Here is a 20,075-nt window from a genome sequence, read left to right on the forward strand (position 1 = left end):
TAAACACACACACGCATTATATATCTCTATATAGAATGTATTCTAAATAAAATGTAAGCATTTTCTATCACTTTATAAAACACAAACACTATTCATGTAGAAGAAAGGAAACAAAGATTTTTTCTTCCCAACTAATGGACTTTGAAGAAAAAAATTAATTTTTATATAAGGAGTTACATCTTTTTGGTCTATCATTTTTTATCTGAGTAGATTGATTTGAAGACAGACCTAATAAAAATAGTACAATTTCAAAGCACATATGAAAATTACCAGCACCATGTACCACTAGTGCCCACCTTAGGAGGCTTCCCTTCCAGTAAGTGAAGGACAAGAACAATCTAAAATTGCAGTGACCTGTATTTTATTTCAAAGCAATTAAATTTTAATTCCTAGATTATTTATACATTTATGAATTCATTAAGAAAATTATAATGTTTGGAAAATTCTTGGGATAATTATCGTTTGCTTGTTTTCCTGATTTTATTTAATCACAGCTCAGTCATTTACAGGTCAGTCAGATGAAAGTCAAAGTAAATCTGTGTTTATTGTGACTCTAACTTTACTGGAGGACAATAATACATTCTAAACACTAGTTTTAGAATAAACTTCTCATAAGCCAGAACACACACACACATGAAACACAGGTTTAGGAAAAGCATAACAGCTCTGTAGAGCAATAGATATTGTACATGGGTTTTCCTTGGTTGTCTAGGTCTGTTACCATCTTAATGAGCTCACTGTATAAATAATTAGTTAGTCATTAATTTACCTAACCAGAAGTTAATTTTTTAAAACATACTTGATTTATCCATGTATAAGTTCGTTTGAGGAGGACAAACCGGGGAAGTCGTCTGTGATGTCAGGATTCCTGTACAGACTTCCATAGAAAAAGGGTATAGGGAATGTTTATTATAATTCTATGAGGTCAAACTGTTTATACTTGCTCAGCAGAAAAAATACTCAAATATCTAGGATGTGTTTTTGGTTCATTTTCTCACTTGTCTCCAAGTCAGTAATTTCTTACTACCATTCAGAAAACAGTGTTTATTAGAAAGCAATTATGCGATACTTTAGTGACAAGGTTTGGTTGCCATCAGCTGTGTGGCCCAGATTTAAGGTGGATCTTAATTAAATTACTTCAAACAGCGTAATTAGGAAAAGTTCCTCTCAGCTGTATTGAGCTGCTTGCGCTTTTGTTAACTACAAGTGTAATCCAATTGACAAGCAACAATATCACATCATAGACGCCTTAAAATAATTCCTCAACACATTTTCAAAAATAAATGTGATTAACACTTTCTTAGAAGAAAATTAAGATAACTTAAGGCTCCTTCGAAATTCTTTAGGTTTTTTGTGATGCTCCTACAATCCCATGCTTCCTTTGTTTATGATAGATTGCAAGCTGTGGACTAAGTGAATATGGGTATCGGCAATAAGCTGAGTGCATGATGGAATCTACATAACTGCCCATCAAAGTCAAATATGTATAAGAATGAATTCGCTGGGAAAGGGTTTAAATAAGTCACAACGAGAAGATTGAAACAACTCTCTGAAAGTTGTTTATTGAAGGCACGGTGTACTTTGTGTAGATGTATAGATCTGTAAAATGAGAGGTATTTTAATATTTAAAATCCTTTTTTCCAGTCTAAGGTTCCTGTCCTAGCATTTACACATTTAGGTCTGTCATGTAATATTTCATATATGCCATACATACACATATAGAAATACACATAGATGTATGTATATAATCAAGGAGATGAACAATTTTAACGATGTCTTTTTAAATAGCATAAAAAATCTGCTATTATTCATTTTTAACTGATGTTATTTTTCCTTTTCTATCCACTTAGGACATGAATGAAGTTTCCAGTTTTATTCAAGGTTCTCTGAAAGGCTGCGCTGTCAATGAATTAAATTATCCTCCTTTTACTCCGGGTAAGTTCCATTTTCTTACCTAATTACCCATAGTTAAGACAAAGCTTTTGTTAACCAACAAATTCTAAAATATATTTCTAAATCATAAACTGTTAAATTTTTGAATCCTAAAGTCACTGATTTTTCTTTTCCTTTGTCAAATATAACAAGTTGTGATTACATTGCTATAATACTTATTTCTGTATATATTGTTTGAATGTATACAAGTTTTCAAGTTACAGATAAAATGCCTAGGGTCTTGTTTATTCTTTTCTACCTTATTTAACTTGATTCTTTGTGTTTTATGTATATGTACATGTTTGTATATTTCCACATGAAGCATATGGAAAATAAGATTCTAATTCCTTCATCTATCATTCTGCATCATATTTTGTAAATTGTACTTATTATTAGGTTTACATGAATGTTTGCATAGATGTTCATGAGCACATATCCAACTGGAAAGATTTCTGCTTTACTCTCCTATCACCCATTGTCTGTCCCACTGAGGAAAGGTTTCTCTTTGAAATTAGGACTCACATTTTCCCACATACCCTAATAACTCTTGCTCCGACTCACTGAGCTACAGATCTGCACTATATATATATATACATAGCTTGCTATGTGGGTGCTCAGCTTTAAATCCCAGAACCCAAATTTTCAGAAAAAGCCTTTTTATTTATTGAGCCAAACTTCCTCAAAACACATTTTGAGACAGAATTTCTTCAATACAGCTAGATATCACTGGTTGGCTAGAAGACAGAGAGAGAGAGAGAGAGAGAGAGAGAGAGAGAGAGAGAGAGAGAGAGAGAGAGAGAGAGAGAGAGAGAGAGAGAAAGAGAGAGAGTTCTGCAGAGCCAACTGTGTCTACACCTCAGTGCTAGGTGGACAGCTCATCCTCATGTGTACCTTGCATGTGGGTGCTGGAGATTTGAACTTAGGTACTCATGTGTGCTGAGCACTTTGTTTCCTGACTCACCTCCCCAGTTCCTAACCAAACTCACGTTTAAGTCAACATCTGTAGTATAAATGACAAAAAATTAGTATTTGCAGAAATTCTATATGTGTGTACATCCAATGAATCTTTCTCATGGATTTATTTATTATTAAAACCGTAAAAGATTATTTAGTTAAACTAAATTGCATGAAAGGTAATTAATGTGTAAAGTATTTACACTTATTGCAGCAAAAATCATTTCCCAGTCTCTACAGGAATAAAATGCATGAACATAATTGGATATTGTTTAACTAAATGTAGTCTTCTGCTATTTTTGATCATGTATGGGAGAATATGTTAGAAAATAAAGATACAAATGCCATCCTAAAATAACTCACAAGAATTTTTTATGTTATTTTCTCAAAGATATTCTTGACAAACTTTTGTATTCCAAAACCCTCTGCATGGATGCTGTGCAGAACTGGGGGAAACAGTATGATGTCCACAGCCTGTATGGGTACAGCATGGCTATAGCCACAGAGAAGTAAGTGAAATTCCCTGAAGAAATGCAATAACTCATTATGTTTTGCTTATTTGTGTGTTTCTGGAAGTCCAGCAATTTAGATAGAAAGTTTCAAGAGTAAGAAATTAAAAAAAAAATTATGGTAAAATTCCATGGTATTAAAATATCCTTCTCTTTTACTAAGATAGATGTTATCAATATTTGTAAGTTGTCAAGATTCACATAATATATGTATAGAGAAAAGATTGGATTAATTCATAGAAGTTTCCTTTAAAATTTTGCTCTGTTTACTTTTTATGGAAAACAGTAATAAAGTTTTGGACTTTTAGTAATCGTGACATTCTCAAGTGGCTTAAGAAAATGGTGATGCAATAACTGCTCTTCAGTCGCCAAAATTAAGTGTTTCAGTTCACTTAGTTTCTAAGCAGTAGAGCATGATAGAATAAGAAACATGGCACTAAACAGAACCAGGCAACCGGCGCGCATTGAATTCCTGTTCCTTACTTCTGTATGAGGTTCGACAGACCAGTAACTGATAACACTCAGACCACAGTGTCAGTATATTTGCAAGTGTAAGTAAGTGCTCAAGTGTTAATGCTTTGCTGGTGGCAACTCATACAATGTACCAATACTTTTTTATATTTTCATTATAATGTTCAAACTCCTCTTTGTGCACACCCACATGTAAGAATAATAATAAAAGAAAAATGTTTTATTAACTTGAGGGTAGAGGACAAAGTATGGTACTGGCTGGAAGGAGAAACAATAGGAGGGAAACATCATAATTCTATTTTCTTTTTTTTTTTTTCTCTGTGGTTTTGTGGTTTTGGAGCCTGTCCTGGAACCAGCTCTTGTAGACCAGGCTGGTCTCGAACTCTCAGAGATCTGCTTGCCTCTGCCTCCCGAGTGCTGGGATTAAAAGCGTGCACCACCACCGCCCGACCATAATTCTATTTTAATTAATAACATTCAAAAATAAATTAATAAAGCCTAAATGCATCGTGAAAGTAAATTATTGGAGGAATAAAACAGCCATATCTTATGGTTTAATATAATAGAGCTTATAATGTACAAAAGGCATATAAAGTGAGTCTGATTGACATCATACTTTGAAGTACTTTTAGTTTTTTTGTTTGTTTCTGATAATTTTCCTTTGAGAGAAAATTGTCTTTTTCAAAGATGTCCTTCTTATGTGTTTGATCAGAATTTATTTAATTGAGCTGCATGGTGGTACCTAAATGCAAAACTGAGGCTAAAAATTTTATAAAATATTCTAAATATTATACCTTGTGTAAAATAATCAAATATATATCTGAAAGACATGTTTTTTAAGTTAATGAACTCAAATATGTTTTTGGAATAACACGTTTTAACTGGGTTATATTTTTAGGGCTGTGGAAAGAGTTTTTCCTGGTAAGAGAAGTTTCATCCTCACCCGGTCAACATTTGCCGGCTCTGGAAGGCATGCTGCTCACTGGCTCGGAGACAATACTGCCTCATGGGAGCAGATGGAATGGTCCATCACTGGAATGCTGGAGTTCGGTATATTCGGCATGCCTTTGGTAAGACGGTTTAATACTAGTCAAAAGATAAGGACAAAGCAATGTTCAAAAGTTTTAACATAGAGAAAATACAGTAAATTATAAATATGAACTATGAAAAGTCTGAAACTAAATCTACAAAATTAGCATAAAATTCAGAAAGTCAAGATTATATAAAGCCATCAAAAATATATAATGTGTATGTCTAAAGATTTTTTTAGTTTGCTTTCATATACACGAATAAAATGAACACCCCAAACCCAATGAAACAAAATAGTTTCCACACACAATATTGAATTTATAAGGTAAGAAATACATTATCATATATATATATATATATATATATATATATATATATATATATATATATAAATTCAGCCAAAACCAATGTGAATTTAAGAAAAGGAAGAAAAGTCAACTATCTTCTAAATGTTAGTAATTTGGTATTTCTAAATGAATTCTTGTTTGTTTTCAGCTATAAGGAAATCTTATAGCCTTAAATACTAAATCAAAACCAACATAGGTGAGCATAGTGGGCATGCCTGCCATTTCAGCTTTAGGGAAGCTATAGATAAGATCAGATTATACTTTTGAATATCAAGTACCTTGAAAAACTGGACTACACAGTAAGATGTTTGTCTTGAAAAGTAAAAGTAAATAAAATGGAGCAAAAAGATGTAGGCAAATAAAAACAAAAATCAAAGACACAAATAGTTCAAATTCTAATTAATGCATGAATTTAAGTATAGGAAAAGAAAGCAATTAACTTAAAATGTGTAGTAATGAAAGACAGGTTATTTCAATGAAGCAAAGTGAAATATAATAAAATATGCAAAAGAGATTGTTAAAAATTCGAACAATTATTAATTTAAAGCATGTGTTATTTAAATAAAATTTAAACAGAAAAAATATTTCTTAAATTAAAAACACTGATATTAACAATAGAAGACATTAATTTTGAGTTATTTTTATTAAATTTTTATATATCTCACTCTAGTTTGCTCTTATTCATTCTTCCTCATTGTTCCACCTATTCTTCCCTGACCCCCATCTTTTTTTTATCATTTGAAAATTTCATATCTGCCTATAATGTCTTTTGGTCAAATCCACTTTCTATTCCTTTCCCTCCACTTCCTCCTCTATCACCTGCAACTTTTCTTTGTATTTTTAAAACATATCAAGTCTATTTAGTGCAGCCAACATCTATGTTGGTATAGGGCAATCTACGGAAGCACAGAGAAGCTGTCACCAGTAACATCCCTGAAGAAAACTAACTCTCCCTCAATAATTATCTACCAATCACCCCTGAGGCAGAAGTGGGACTGCATGGGCAATTCCCTCTGTCCTGGGTTTTCGATCTCAGTCTATCTTGTGGGCCTCCTTCCTCTTCTGAAGAATGTATCGCACATGTATTCCCATTTCTACCTTCTCTTTTTGCCTTCTCTCTCCTTCCTGTTAAAATCTATAAAGGTCAGAAATTGTAAAAAATTACTAAATAAATTGAAAAGTGAGAGCACATTTGTAAATATGTGCTATACTAGACACACAAACTTTTCCCAAATTGAAATCCAAACTCACTATACATGATTTTGCTCTGTCAGATAAAGAAAGCATCATGAACACATTGAATATGGTCTGTGGGTTTTCAATCAGGCTTACTCTTTTTAAAAAAATGGCACCGATTCATATATATATATATATATATATATATATATATATATATATACATACCTTCTAAAAGACCCACAAACTGTAGCTATATTAGGAAAGTATCAAATATTCCTACAGATGATTAATTATACATTTGAAAAAAATAACACCATGCTATTTCTTACATATTCTGTAAAAAATCAATATAAAGTAGATAAAAATGTGATTAAGGTCAACTTTAATCATTTTGGAAGAAATTGTAAGAGTTTAGTTTATAACATGTTAGAAGAATAATATCTCAGACAGAACATAGTATATGCAATTGACAGATAAATGTATATAAATTGGATTTAGATTTTGCTAATCAAATAATATCTTAATGATTAAGAGTAGAAAGCAACCAACATACTAGGAAATTATAGTTTCACTTTATTTAATTATAAATGATTAATACTGAATTTATAATGTCCAGGGTAAATCTATAGAAAACAAGAATAGAGAACTTTGGAAAGTGTGTTTGACAAGCAATACTAAAAGAAAAACCTCCACATACATGAATACTTCAAAAGATCTTAACCTAAACAGAAACCAAATAAATTAAAGTTAAACATTAGTGAGACACATTTTATGTAAATCAGTGATAAAAAATAAGCCTGGCCAAGAAGAAGAGCTCTGAAAATTAGCACAGGATTTCGAGTGGAGAGGTGAAGGACGGAGGGAGGTGGTGGGAAGCAGAGAATAAAAATAATGTGAATAGATATAAAGGAGGATCAAACATGGAGAGAAAGTCAGTTCAGAGGATGCGTTTGAAAACAGTAGAATGAGCAGACAAGCAAAACCAATCAGTTGGTGCATACCCTGGGATGTAGTAGGCAAAGCTGAATGTCAACACTGAATAAGAGACGCACTTCTTTAGGTTGGAGCAGACATCTGTGGATTTGCGGCTGATACTACAGAAGAACTCTGCAGAAGATGGATGCAACTTGGAGCCTTTTATCCATTTTCTAGAAACCACAATGCTGATGGCTATAGGGTAAGTGACACTCGTTTGTCATGTTCTCAAACAAACCAATCTAACTGTGACATTTAGTGCAATCAGACCTTTTACCAATCATCATTGACCACAACTGTTCTTTTAAACAATGTCCTTTCATCAGTATAATGTGGTAAGAAAAAAGTATGTAATATGTTTTATAAATAAATATTTGAAATTCATTTCTCAACATCAATATATTTTATGTGTAAAAGTCAACAAATGAGAGCAATCACCAAGCAAAATGTAGTGATGCCATATTTTTGTCTTAGATTTTAATAGTGGACATTTCAGTTTATTTTATAAGAAAAAATAACATTCTAAGCAAGAGTCCTAACTGCTTTCCATATATATATATGGAAGGCAGAAAATTCAAGACACTTATAATTTGAATCTTCAAGCCAGCTAAGAACATGTAATTTAAAAACAATACAGTATCGGTGTTCACATGTTGCTATCATACAAAATCTTAGTTCCATCTGTCTGGGAAGCATCAACTGTACAGCTCGTGCTATAAGGAAACTTACCAGAACAAAGGCAAAATGGTACAACGGAGATTCCTAACAGATCTACTGTTTTAAGTCTGGTCCTCATGAAGCTGACAGTAGAGTGGCAATCTTAGAGGGAAAACCATAGAGCAGCTGGGTTCTAACAGGCTCTGCTAGGTCATTGGGAAAGATATTAAGGTAAACAGGACCCCTGGAAGAGCCTTGAATCTTCCCAAATGGTCAGTCACCCCAACGCCACTGTGTATTATTTGGCTGGGATTAGTAACAGTAAGGGTGATGTCACTGTAAATTTGTGGGGAAACCTCAGTAAATTCTGTAACCATGTAGGAAAATGTAAGCAAGTTTTATTATTGTGGTCCTCCTTGGCACAGAGACGCAGGTATTTTCTAGGTAAGACCATCATTTGGTCTCAGGAGAGTAAAGCTGAAGTTTTCTAAGTGTCCTGGAAACTTTGTTCCATGTGGTTCTGTACCTGAAGGTGTTTTCTGCCCTGTCTGAATTCAGTAGCTATAGAAAGGACAGAATTCTTTAGTAAATCCTGTGCTTGAATAGGTTATATACATCCTATTTGTAAAAGTATGCCATGTAGCTGAGTACAAATTAAATTTTAGGCATGCCGTTATAATTGGAACAAACCACAGATTATTTGACTAAGGTTTAGAGAACAAGAAAAGTGGAAAACATCATAAAAGAATGAAGAATTTGGAAGTTTCTATTTGGTCATTTTTCACCTTTTTAAAAAATAATTTTAAATGAGAAATGTATACTTTGAAATAGAGTTTAATTAAAATATAAATGAGGATACAAACCCTGAAACATCCAGTCATAAAGAGGTTATAATATAATAGGAATGCATTTAAATTTTCATAGAGGAGCTCACATATAAACAATTTGCTTTAAACAATAATCAAAATGGTTCAATTTGAAATGTTTATTTTCATTTTCATTTCTCATTTTAATGTTTTTTTGATACATCGTACAGGAGCAGGATCCTGCAGTTTTTGGACAAGACTCTCTTTTGGTAAAGTCAGCAAGGCACTACCTGACCATTCGCTACACCCTACTTCCTTACCTCTACACTCTGTTCTATAGAGCCCACGTGTTTGGAGAGACAGTTGCAAGGCCATTCCTTTATGAGTGAGTAGTGGGAATTATAAGTGAGAATGTGATTTAAGGGGATTGGAAAGCGAACTCAGATGGTTAGAGACCTCACTCAGCAAATAGGGAATAAAGTTCTAATCCCCAGCACCTATGCAAAAAGCTAGAGATGACTGCTTTTGAAAGGAACCACATTATTAGGGTTCACAGAAAGAGGTGATTCTCCAAGAACTAGCTGGCCTGCCAGCCTAGCCTATCCTAGAGGGTGAGTTCAGTTCAGGGGGTACCTTGATCAAGGCAAAAAGGAAGACAAATTTCTCTCATCTCTCCTTGTGAGAATGAGCATGTGCACTTTCAAACTCACACGCATGAACCACACACACATACATTGCACACACGTGCATACACCCACACAGCAATACACACATCATAGCATATCCACATACACCTACTACATATACACACATGATTTACCCATGTCATAAACACAACACAAGCATACAATGTAACACATACATGCACATTTATGCATGCTACCACGCACGTATCATAACACACACATTCATTACACACATTTATTAAAAACACAGACACCTAAAGACACATAAATCATAGTAAAAAAAAGTACATTTGAACACATAATAAAACACTAACAGAAATAAATCAAGGTGCAATGTGGATCTACGATCATTTTTCTAAATGTATAGAAACTTTTTAGATATATGCCTTGTTTGTGATAAATATAATTAATATTCTGGGTAGACAAGAATAAGCTACAAATGACATAATTTAGCAGAACTTGTAATGGAAACGACATAAAAATGCATTAGGAATACCAGAAATATTTAACAAAAAATTACTGAAAATGTAACAATCATGCACTGTAAAAAATCACCTAAATGCAAAGCAATAATATGGTATAATTATAAAAATGTACATTGTCTACATGTTTGTATGAACAAATATAACGTTTCTTAGGAAATGACCTAATGTTTCTTATAAATCCATATTAAATTGTTTGGTAAAAATATTGAAAGATTATGAAATAATTCTAGAATTTTATAAATTTTACTTATAAGAAAATAAAAAGCAAATTGTTTATTAAATATTAAAAGTTGCCATATATCTGTGGTAGACTTCTTGGGCTTTTTGAGTGTTAAACTGGCTCATGCCTACCATTCCTTTTTCTCTTTCCTCCCCCTCCTTTCCTCTTTGTCTGTCTTTCTTATTGTATGTTGTATGAACTACATTAGAATTATTGCTTAAGAATGACAAATTTAACAAATTTAAAATGATGATTCTCAGGGAAGAAATAAAAACATAAATAATTAATTTAGCTTTTTGCTTCATAATAGTATATCTTGAATGTTATCATTGTTCTTAGATTTTATGAAGACCCAAACAGCTGGATTGAGGACCTCGAATTTCTCTGGGGCCATGCACTACTTATCACCCCTGTTTTGAGAGAGGTAGGTCTCATACATGTATTACATTTATTGCTGAAAGACACTTTTGCATAGCACAATCTTTCCAATTTTATGATAAATCTGAATAACACTTATTACTCATTGAACTGTTTCAAGCTCACAGTCTCTCACTGAAATTTAAAATGTCAAAAGATTTTGACACTTACGAAGTTATTTAAACCTTATAAAATATGTAATAAAGAATGTAGCAAGGGTGTGTGTGTAATCAGCTTTATATTGAAGAGTTTATATTTATTGCATTGCCTCAAAGCTTATCCTAATGTTAATTAGCTTATACTTAGGGAGACATGAACACATTGCAGCGTTGCTAAGTTCTAAGTAAAATAGCCATGTAAAGCAACTGACCTTAAGAATATGTAAAACGAAAAAGTGGAGCAAGATTTATGTGTCTCCCATTTCTAAGATCTGGAGTCCATGTATCTATTTAGAAATGAGCATTTTATATCACAGCAATCATGTTGTTTATAGAAAATCTAAAACAATACTTTATAAGATTCTTAAAAATTTGAATTTCAAAAATGTGCATAATATCTTGTATATAGTACTATATATTGTATATTTACATTGATTTTCTTTACTTTAGGGAGCAGAATCTGTGAGTGCATACATTCCTGATGCTACCTGGTATGATTTTGAAACAGTGAGTATCCTAAATATATATATTTATATATATATAGCACTCCTGCACATTTCCACACACACAGTGTATCTGCATCTATTTTGGGGAGTTCCCAGAGTATTATAAAAATGTTTCTGAATTCTAGATCTTTCTAAAAATTGATGTACTGTTACTCTCCATTATACATGAGTCAGGTTTTTGATATGAAGCTATATTTTATCAGACGAATACATTTTTTGTTTAAATGTAATTAAAGTAGTATTATGGAAACTTATTTAATTCTGCTCTCCTAATTTACATTTGCCTTCTTGCCAGAAGAATTGAGAAAGGCTTACATGGTTTGAAATAAAAGAAAAAAATCAAATCATTGTAAATGTTTCTATGGTCAACTAGAAAAGCCAAAATAATAGCATCCACAAATTCATCTATACAATTCTTTTATTTATTTTTCGGAAGTGGGTGTTCCTAAGACATCTTCAGCTTTAGAAATATTTACTTTTAAAGTGACTATATTTCCCATATTTGTTTGATTGATGAGGACTTTTGTTTAAACAACATTTGAAGAAACTTTCTAAACGCAAAAAAGCATTATATTGTGAGTATCACTTTTCTGTTATTTACGTCTTTATTATTTTAATTACATATATTTATGGTGTGACATAATAACTTAATGCAAATATGCAATGTGCAATGAACAAATAAGTTCCTTGCATCTCAAGTACTTTACATGAAATTTTACTTGAAATATCAAAAAATATATGCATGTATTAGTTAAGTATAATATTTCATTGATTTTGTCCATTCGATACTGGTCAGACCAATGCCATTTCCACTCCCTTACCATTTGTTACTTGCTGTGTACTGCCTTTGACATCTCCTGTTAATGATTGTTATTGCTGTGAAATGGTAAATTTATAATTCTGATCCTTCTTTTGGATGATACGTATACTACTCTGGAATAGAAAAACAGTACCCATTTATTACTTACAAATTGTGTTCTGTTATCTTTTCCAAAACCTCCTTCTATTTTCCCTTCTGTAAAATCACACAGAAGCTCCTCTAAAATCTTCTGATAGACTTGTCTTATTATCCAATTATGTTGCTTTGGAAGGTATACATAGCAGAGTCAGGAATGTTTCAAAATATATGCTCACTAGTGGAAGAATACATGAAGAAAATGTGGTATATCTACAACATATCATTATTCACACATCAAAGAGTGAATCCTGTCTTCTTCAGATTAATGGGTAGGACTACAGGGTGATCTTCTGAATGAAGGAGCCACACTGAAGACAAATGCCACACATTCTCTCTAAATTATAGATGCCAGTCTGAATGATGAAGCATGATTACTAGAAGCACGATAACTTTAAAAGAGAGTAGAAAATAAAGGTATAATGGTTAATTATTGTAGGCAGGAAAAATTTCTCTATATCTTATTTTATATTTCAGAAGAAAATGAACTTATTTTTATATGCACTGAAAACTGAATGAAAATTATTTTCTCCCCATAATAATAAATGAATGCATGATAAGTAAATAAAATGTATAAATTACAATCGTTATGAAGCAGGATTTAAAACATACATTAGCAATAAAAAATACTGTTTATTCTTTAACTATAGGGTGAAAAAAAGCCATGGAGAAAAGAAAGAGTTGAAATGTACCTTCCAGCAGATAAGATAGGATTGCATCTTAGAGGAGGTTATGTCATCCCAACCCAGGAACCCAATGTAACAACAGCAGCAAGGTAAAGTGAAGGACCATTGCATAACCTTAGGACTCCTGATGCTTTATTTCTTGTGTATGTCTGGTATCCTAGACTACAAGGTTTATGTATGCACCGATTCACATTTTTATAAGTTTATAGCTTAAGTGTCTGGTCTCTATTTTCTCGAACTATTTATTGAGAAAATACAAGTGAGTACATCACTTATGTTAGCAGTTTCAGAGTTTGGTTTCCTGAAATTGATTATTTTTGCAACTGTTTCATGACTGTGTTCTCAAAAATCAGTCATCATCCAGAACTTCCTCAACAAGAAACTCAAACTTTAGGGAATGTTTGTAACATATTCTGTTTAGAACAGTTGCCAGGACCCTATAGCCTCAGAAGCAGCATCTTATGGTGATACACCATGAAAAAGATATGTAATTGATCTCATGATTCACTTCCATTCTAACCGAGCTCACATTTGAAATTATTACACACTTCTTTTAACATTTAAAACTACCACTGTTTTAGTTAGGTTTACTATTGCTGTGATGAAACACCATGAACAAAAGCAAGTTGGGGAGGGAAGGGCATATTTGACTTACATTTCCACACTGTAGTCCACTACTGGGGTAAATCAGCACAGGTCAAGCGGGGTTGAAAACTGGAGGGAGAAGCTAATGCATAAGCCATAAACAGGAGCTGTTTACAGGCCTGCTCTCCATGGCTTCTTAAGTCTTCTTATAGAACTCAAGATCACCAACCCAGGGATGGCTCCATGCACAAGAGACTTTGCCATCCCATCTAAATAATAATAAAATGCTTTCGAGCGAGCCTATGGCAGAATCATTACGGTTATTTTCTCAATTGAGTTCCCTCCTATCAGATGACTCTAGCCAGTGTTAGGTGGGCATAAACTTAACCAGCACAGCTATATTTTCATATCTGCAGGAAAATTAATGTGTTTTAAGGTTACATTGATTGAAACGAGCTTCATTATTTACTTTTAAATTTTATTTGAGTGCATACATGCTTGTTTGTAAGTATATGCAACATATGTGTGCAGAGTAGACCACACAGAGACCTGAAGAGGGTGTGGTTTTCTGATGACAAAGTCACAGTTCTTGTGGCTCCCCTAGATAGGGGTACTGGTGACCAAACAGGGGTCCTTGCGAATAGCAAGTGTGTGTTTGAAACTGAGCAATCCTTCCAGAACCCTAAATTGAACATTCATCAAACACATAAATTTTTTAGTTTTAGTTGGAATGCTACATTGTTTAGAGTTGGCAGTTGTCATATCCTTCGGTGATTATATATCATCATAATTACATAGTACGCTTTTGTTTGTTTACATGTGAATGAAGTATGTTTTTACTCATAATCGTATATTTGCATCAAAAATTATACATGCAAAATAGATAGATGTCAGTGCTCTTATGTTAATCAACAACCAAAAATTCTTCAGTTGAAATGTATTTGTTATGTTATAATTTGATTTCAAAGTTATTTTTAATTCTATACAAACCTCATTTTACCTGCAGTCGTCAGAATCCTCTAGGCCTTATTGTTGCCTTAAATGATAACGGAGGAGCAGTAGGTGATTTCTTCTGGGATGACGGTGAAACTAAGAGTAAGTCTCATTGTCATCTATTCTGATGACTTGGTGAATCACCTTAATTCATACCGAGTTCATTCCTAATGATGTTTTTATGTTTCTTTATGAGATTTGACATCACTATTTGATTTGTAGGCAGTATAAGTGGTTAACCTATCAACGTTCTGAATTGGGGCATTGTAGAACATCTTTGATAAATTCATGTGATTTCTATGTGATATTAATACTTTTAATTTGATGCAGTTTGCCAAATTTTCAGTGTAGAAATTGTATCATGTCTTTGAATATTTTGGATAACTCATTGTAATCTTTAAAGATAAAGTTTTATTAATTAAAATGAAAATAAAACCAATAATTTCAGATGTAGTTAATTAATGTCAATGTCAAATAATTTAAGGATAAAAAACATCCTTTTACATTATTCAGAATCCTTTAGTTTACTGTTTGAGAATTTAGTACAAGCAGAAATTAAATAATAAATAAAAAACATGAACCTGTTTTTATGCTATGTAAATCATGTCTGTTAACTTTATGCTTTAAGATTTAATTAAACCTTTAAAATCCTGTTGATATTACCATGATTTATTTATTCTAATAGTTTTATTTTTCTATGAATATAATCACATAGATTCCATTTGAATTTATTACTTTTCAAATATCATTAAATTTTATTATCATCAATTTCTATTAAATTTGGCTAGTCCTAGTCTTCAGTTTTCTTCTAACAATGCCTTAGGATTCTTTTAACACATGTATGATACAGGTATCATTGCTTTATTACATTTTTCTCATTAAATGTTAGTTCATTTACAGGTTAAAATTGGGTTTCAGTATCTCTCTACATTTCTTCCATATTCCAAAATAATGAAAAATAATAAATAAAATTAGGTGAAACAGAATTTCCTATATCAGGTCTTCATAAGAAAAAATAATCTTATACTTGATTATAAGGTATAAATACCACTTGAAATAGTAATTTATAACAACATATCACTCTCTATAATCTTTACTATTGCTTTATTAGTGGAGACAGAGTCTCATATACCCCAGGCTGGCTGATATTCTCAGTCTCCTATTTCTACCTCTGCCTCTTAAGAACTGGGATTGCAGGCTTCGAGTAATACATCTGACTAGGATAAGTTCTGTTTTCTTCTAAATTTCTAGTATTTTACTACTCATGGCAAAACTAAATCATATAGTATATTTAGCAATTTTATTGACAAGAAAATGAAATAGCAAAAAATATATTGCTTTTTATTTGAAAAATATACACCTGTATATTATATTTTAATTTTATATTATGATATAACTACATCATAATTTCAAAATTTTTCTTTTTTTCTACCTCAAATCCCTCCCATATAGCCCTTCTGGCTTTCCTTCAAAATCATGGCTCCTTTTTTCACTAATTTTTGTGCACTCATACATACCTTCGTACATAAATGCTTATGTATGTGTGTGTGTTCTTATCTTCTGCTCATTGTGTGTCTTTTTACTTTGCATATATGTTTTTCAAGGTTCACCATTGTATACAGGATAACCAATTAGTATCCTTTCCATGGGAGAAACCTTCCTTGCACTCTCAGCAATCTTTAGTCATTTGTAATTCTTTGTGTAAGGTTGAGTCCTCAGAAGCTTTCAGTCACATACATGATATACTTTAGTTATATTCACTATGCATTGTTTCACTTCAATTCCTCTTGGAGCTCCCCAAGTGATTTCCTTCTAAGCTTATTTCTCTTTATTCTTCTTATTACAGGCATTTACACTTACTAGAATTCTTTACAGTGCTTCACTATTCTAATTATAAAATAACTAAGCACTATATGAATGTAAAATAAGAAAACAAAATTTAATTCACTTTGATCTGATAACTACTTATTTTTCAATTTCAGATACCATAGAAAATGGAGAATATATATATTACAACTTTGCAGTTTCCAACGTAAGTTTTTTAAAATATATGTATTTTTAATGTCTAGTTTATAATTTATTATAGAGTACTTCTGGGAAGTGCTTAAGTTTCTCTCCAGTTTTCAATAAAATTCAGATAAAATAAATAGTTGAATGAATTGTTAAATTTAAATTATTACATTATGAACAAAGAAAACCTATTTTTCTAATATTTTTACTTTATTAATAACAAAGAAAACCTTTTTATTAGCTGTATTAGATTAAATTTATAATGAAACTGTTCATTGTATCATTTGTACTTCTTAAATCCTATTTTAACATCCCTTTGAAAATAGTTTCTATGTATTTAATATGTCTTAATACTTAATATGTCAATCAGTGATAATTAATGTTTATGTGGCAATAAAAATAAAATTTGTGCAAAAGTTGGAAAATAATTTCTGTATCATATGTCTTGAAATGTCAATCAAAGTGATAATTCATGTTGACTTGGCAATAACAGTGAAAAATATTTGCACATTTAAATTTCTAAAATAATTACTGAGGAGTTTTTACACAAAGGTTAAATTTCTTTACTCTTTCAAAGAATTTGAATTATCTCTTATCAATATAAGGGCTAGATCATGAGACATTATATATCAGTGACCTCATATTCTATTTCATTATTAATTCTAAAAGTAGTTTTGTGGCATGCGCGAAAAATGAGTTACATGCACGGTGGTAACCGGTGGGATGCAACGGCAGACGACTCAGCCATATTCTGTCCATCAAACTGGTCAGTATGGAAGGGATTAACAGCTAACATTGTGTACTGTTTTTCCTCAGGATAAGTTGGTTGCCACTTGCACACATTCATCATATCAAGATGGCAGGGCCCTCGCATTTAAAACAATCAAAGTCCTTGGGCTGACCAACACTGTAACTGAAGTTAGAGTAGGAGAAACTGAGCAGCAAATGAATGTTCATGCAGCCTTCACGTTTGATGCTTCCAATAAGGTAAACTGGCCAATTTAAAATGTTTGCTAGGCTTCTATCTTCTCTAATACTCATCTTGAAGCTCTGGCTACTCAAGTCACACGCCTTTCTCCCCCTCTTTACTTTTCTGTTCTTCCAAAAATTTATCAGAGTAGTAAATAATTTTGAAAATTTACTGGGCATCCTGTACTTTGGCACCCTTTTAAGTTTACATATCATCAAGGTCAAGAATTAATCATTAATGTTTTTTTCCACAGGTTCTCTCAATCACAGATCTCAGCTTTAATCTTGGAAATAACTTTGTAGTAAGCTGGACTCATATTTTCTCAGAGAATGAGAGATTCGGTTGTTATCCAGATGCAGGCGTACCAACACGGGAAGTTTGCGAACAGCGAGGCTGCATATGGAACGAGGTAATAACTGTCTTCTTGTGAACAAACCCACGGTTTTCATATCACTTATCAGGGGCAAATTTACACATAAATTTTAAATTCAGCAACATATGTGCCGTTCATTTATGAATCATTTGACATTTGAAATTTGCACATTTGATAGACGATCAAACTTTAGATACATTATTGCTTTAAAGACATAGTTTAGCAGATGACAGACAAGGTGAACAGATAGATTACTTTTCTGGCAGAATGGATGATAAGCTTCTTCCTTACCAAACAGTTTTGTTGGACTTATAATGTAATTTGATAGGTGACTGGCTAAACTGGCAAGGCATTTTGTCAGTAGTAACAAGTATTTTAAAAAACAAAATTTTGACCTATAAAACCTTGGATATGTGAAACTACGGAATGCTCCAGTTATTTTGGCCACCCTTAGAGTGACGGCCATGCGTTTAGTGTTTTACTCTGTGCTACAAGACAGAGGGATCTCACTTGCTACGCTTATTACTTTTCGAGTATTTTTTGAGTTTTGAGGGCAGGCAGCATTTACTCCATTAAAACAGGTAATTAAAATTTTTGTGTTATAGTACTAAAACTAGGAAACATCATCAATCAACTTTCCAGGGGCTTCTACTTATGTGAAATAAGTCATAATTTCTGCTTCTAGACGAATCCTCCCTTCCCTTTTAGTTTAACAAAAAAAATGCTTAATGCTTAGCATTAGAAATAATTAGGCAAGGGATAGGTAAAAGGGAAAAAAAGGCCACAATTATTTATTTGTAAACATTCTGAAGGGAAGGAACAATTTTGAAGTCAATGTGAGTCATGTCAAGTGGTATTCATCTATCCTGAATCCTGTTTTGTTTTTTTTTTAAATACAGCTACAATCTCAAAGATAAATGAGAATAAACACAAAGAACTTGTAAACATGAAAAGGGGTTGAAATGCACCTTCATAGGCGGTAATACTTTAGAAAGAAATATCAGCTGGCACAATAGAACTGAGTGACTAGCCACCAGCCACGTTTCATCAACAGAAAAAAGGCCAGACACCAAGAAATTGTGTCGTAAAAACATGCAAACAAGTAATTTAGATCAATCAGGTAGACCTTCTATTAACTGATGAGTCTTATCCTGAGGGAAGTTGTTTTTAAGATTTACAAATGCCAGATATTCATTTCATTTTTAATACCACCATCATTGTTGCTATGTTGAAAGGACTGTCAGAGAGCCAATGAATTAATTTAGTGTGGTAGTATTTGAATTAATCAGCGGTTATTCTTACACACAAATATCAAAGAGCCAAAAACTTTTGTTTTCTCATTTAGCAGTGAAAAAAAAAAAAAACTATCGACTTCAGGTCATTGGTTTAAACCATTGGGCAAACAAGAAGTGTATTTGCAGAGGTTGAGAAGTCTTTTTGTTGAGAAGTAGGCTTGGAGGATAAACTTTTGTTTTAGGTATATTGAGGTTAATATTCCCAATAGAAGTTCAAGTACATTGATCAAGTCACAACACGCATTTAAACCTCTTGAAGGATACATTTTCATCACTTCTCAGCATATGTGAAGTCTTCAAAAGAACATTAATACTTATCATATAGGTATTTAGGCTGTTTATGAATTATTTTTTCAGTTTACTTTTTTAAATTTTACACAGAGGGTCATTTTGCATATACATGTATGTATACCCCATATGTTTAGTGCATATGAAGGCAAAAGCAGGATGTCAGATAGCATGGGACTAGAATTTCAAAAGGTCATCTGTCCTCATGATGGTACTGGGAAGCAATCCCAGGTGTTGCAAAAGAGACATCAATGCTCTCAACTGGTTATCCATCTCTCCAATCCTCCATAAATTACTAATACTAGAATATGCATGCTCAAAAAATCATTTCTGATGATGACTATGAACAAGAGAGCTGAAATGAAATTTAGGAAAATAGCTCTAATAGAGTCATAGACTGGAACTGCCCAAAGGTGACCATTGTGTAAATTGCATTTCTAATGAGAAGCACAGTACTCATATGTTAGGATTGCTTTGAACCAATACTTTAAGCACCTAAAGTCTAAATAGATGAAGTAAAACAGAATTTATTTTTTTTCTTGTAAGTGGAATCTTGAGCTTGATTTGCCAGCATTTTAAATGTAATCAG

The 20,075-nt window shown here is 32.4% G+C and overlaps 1 protein-coding gene across 1 annotated transcript in view; it reads left to right on the plus strand.

Moving 5' to 3' along the window:
* Si (sucrase-isomaltase) overlaps window positions 1-20,075 on the plus strand; it is a 64,080-nt gene that overhangs the window by 17,086 nt on the left and 26,919 nt on the right. The window contains exons 13-24 of the mRNA XM_057756722.1: window positions 1,851-1,935; window positions 3,278-3,395; window positions 4,765-4,936; window positions 7,482-7,598; window positions 9,090-9,244; window positions 10,590-10,674; window positions 11,276-11,332; window positions 12,937-13,061; window positions 14,564-14,652; window positions 16,533-16,582; window positions 17,377-17,547; window positions 17,784-17,939. Coding sequence (XP_057612705.1) covers window positions 1,851-1,935; window positions 3,278-3,395; window positions 4,765-4,936; window positions 7,482-7,598; window positions 9,090-9,244; window positions 10,590-10,674; window positions 11,276-11,332; window positions 12,937-13,061; window positions 14,564-14,652; window positions 16,533-16,582; window positions 17,377-17,547; window positions 17,784-17,939 — 1,380 coding nt within the window. The remainder of the gene's footprint in view (window positions 1-1,850; window positions 1,936-3,277; window positions 3,396-4,764; window positions 4,937-7,481; window positions 7,599-9,089; window positions 9,245-10,589; window positions 10,675-11,275; window positions 11,333-12,936; window positions 13,062-14,563; window positions 14,653-16,532; window positions 16,583-17,376; window positions 17,548-17,783; window positions 17,940-20,075) is intronic.

The sequence above is a fragment of the Chionomys nivalis genome, chromosome 24, assembly GCF_950005125.1.
Source record: "Chionomys nivalis chromosome 24, mChiNiv1.1, whole genome shotgun sequence".
Classification (NCBI taxonomy): Eukaryota; Metazoa; Chordata; class Mammalia; order Rodentia; family Cricetidae; genus Chionomys; species Chionomys nivalis.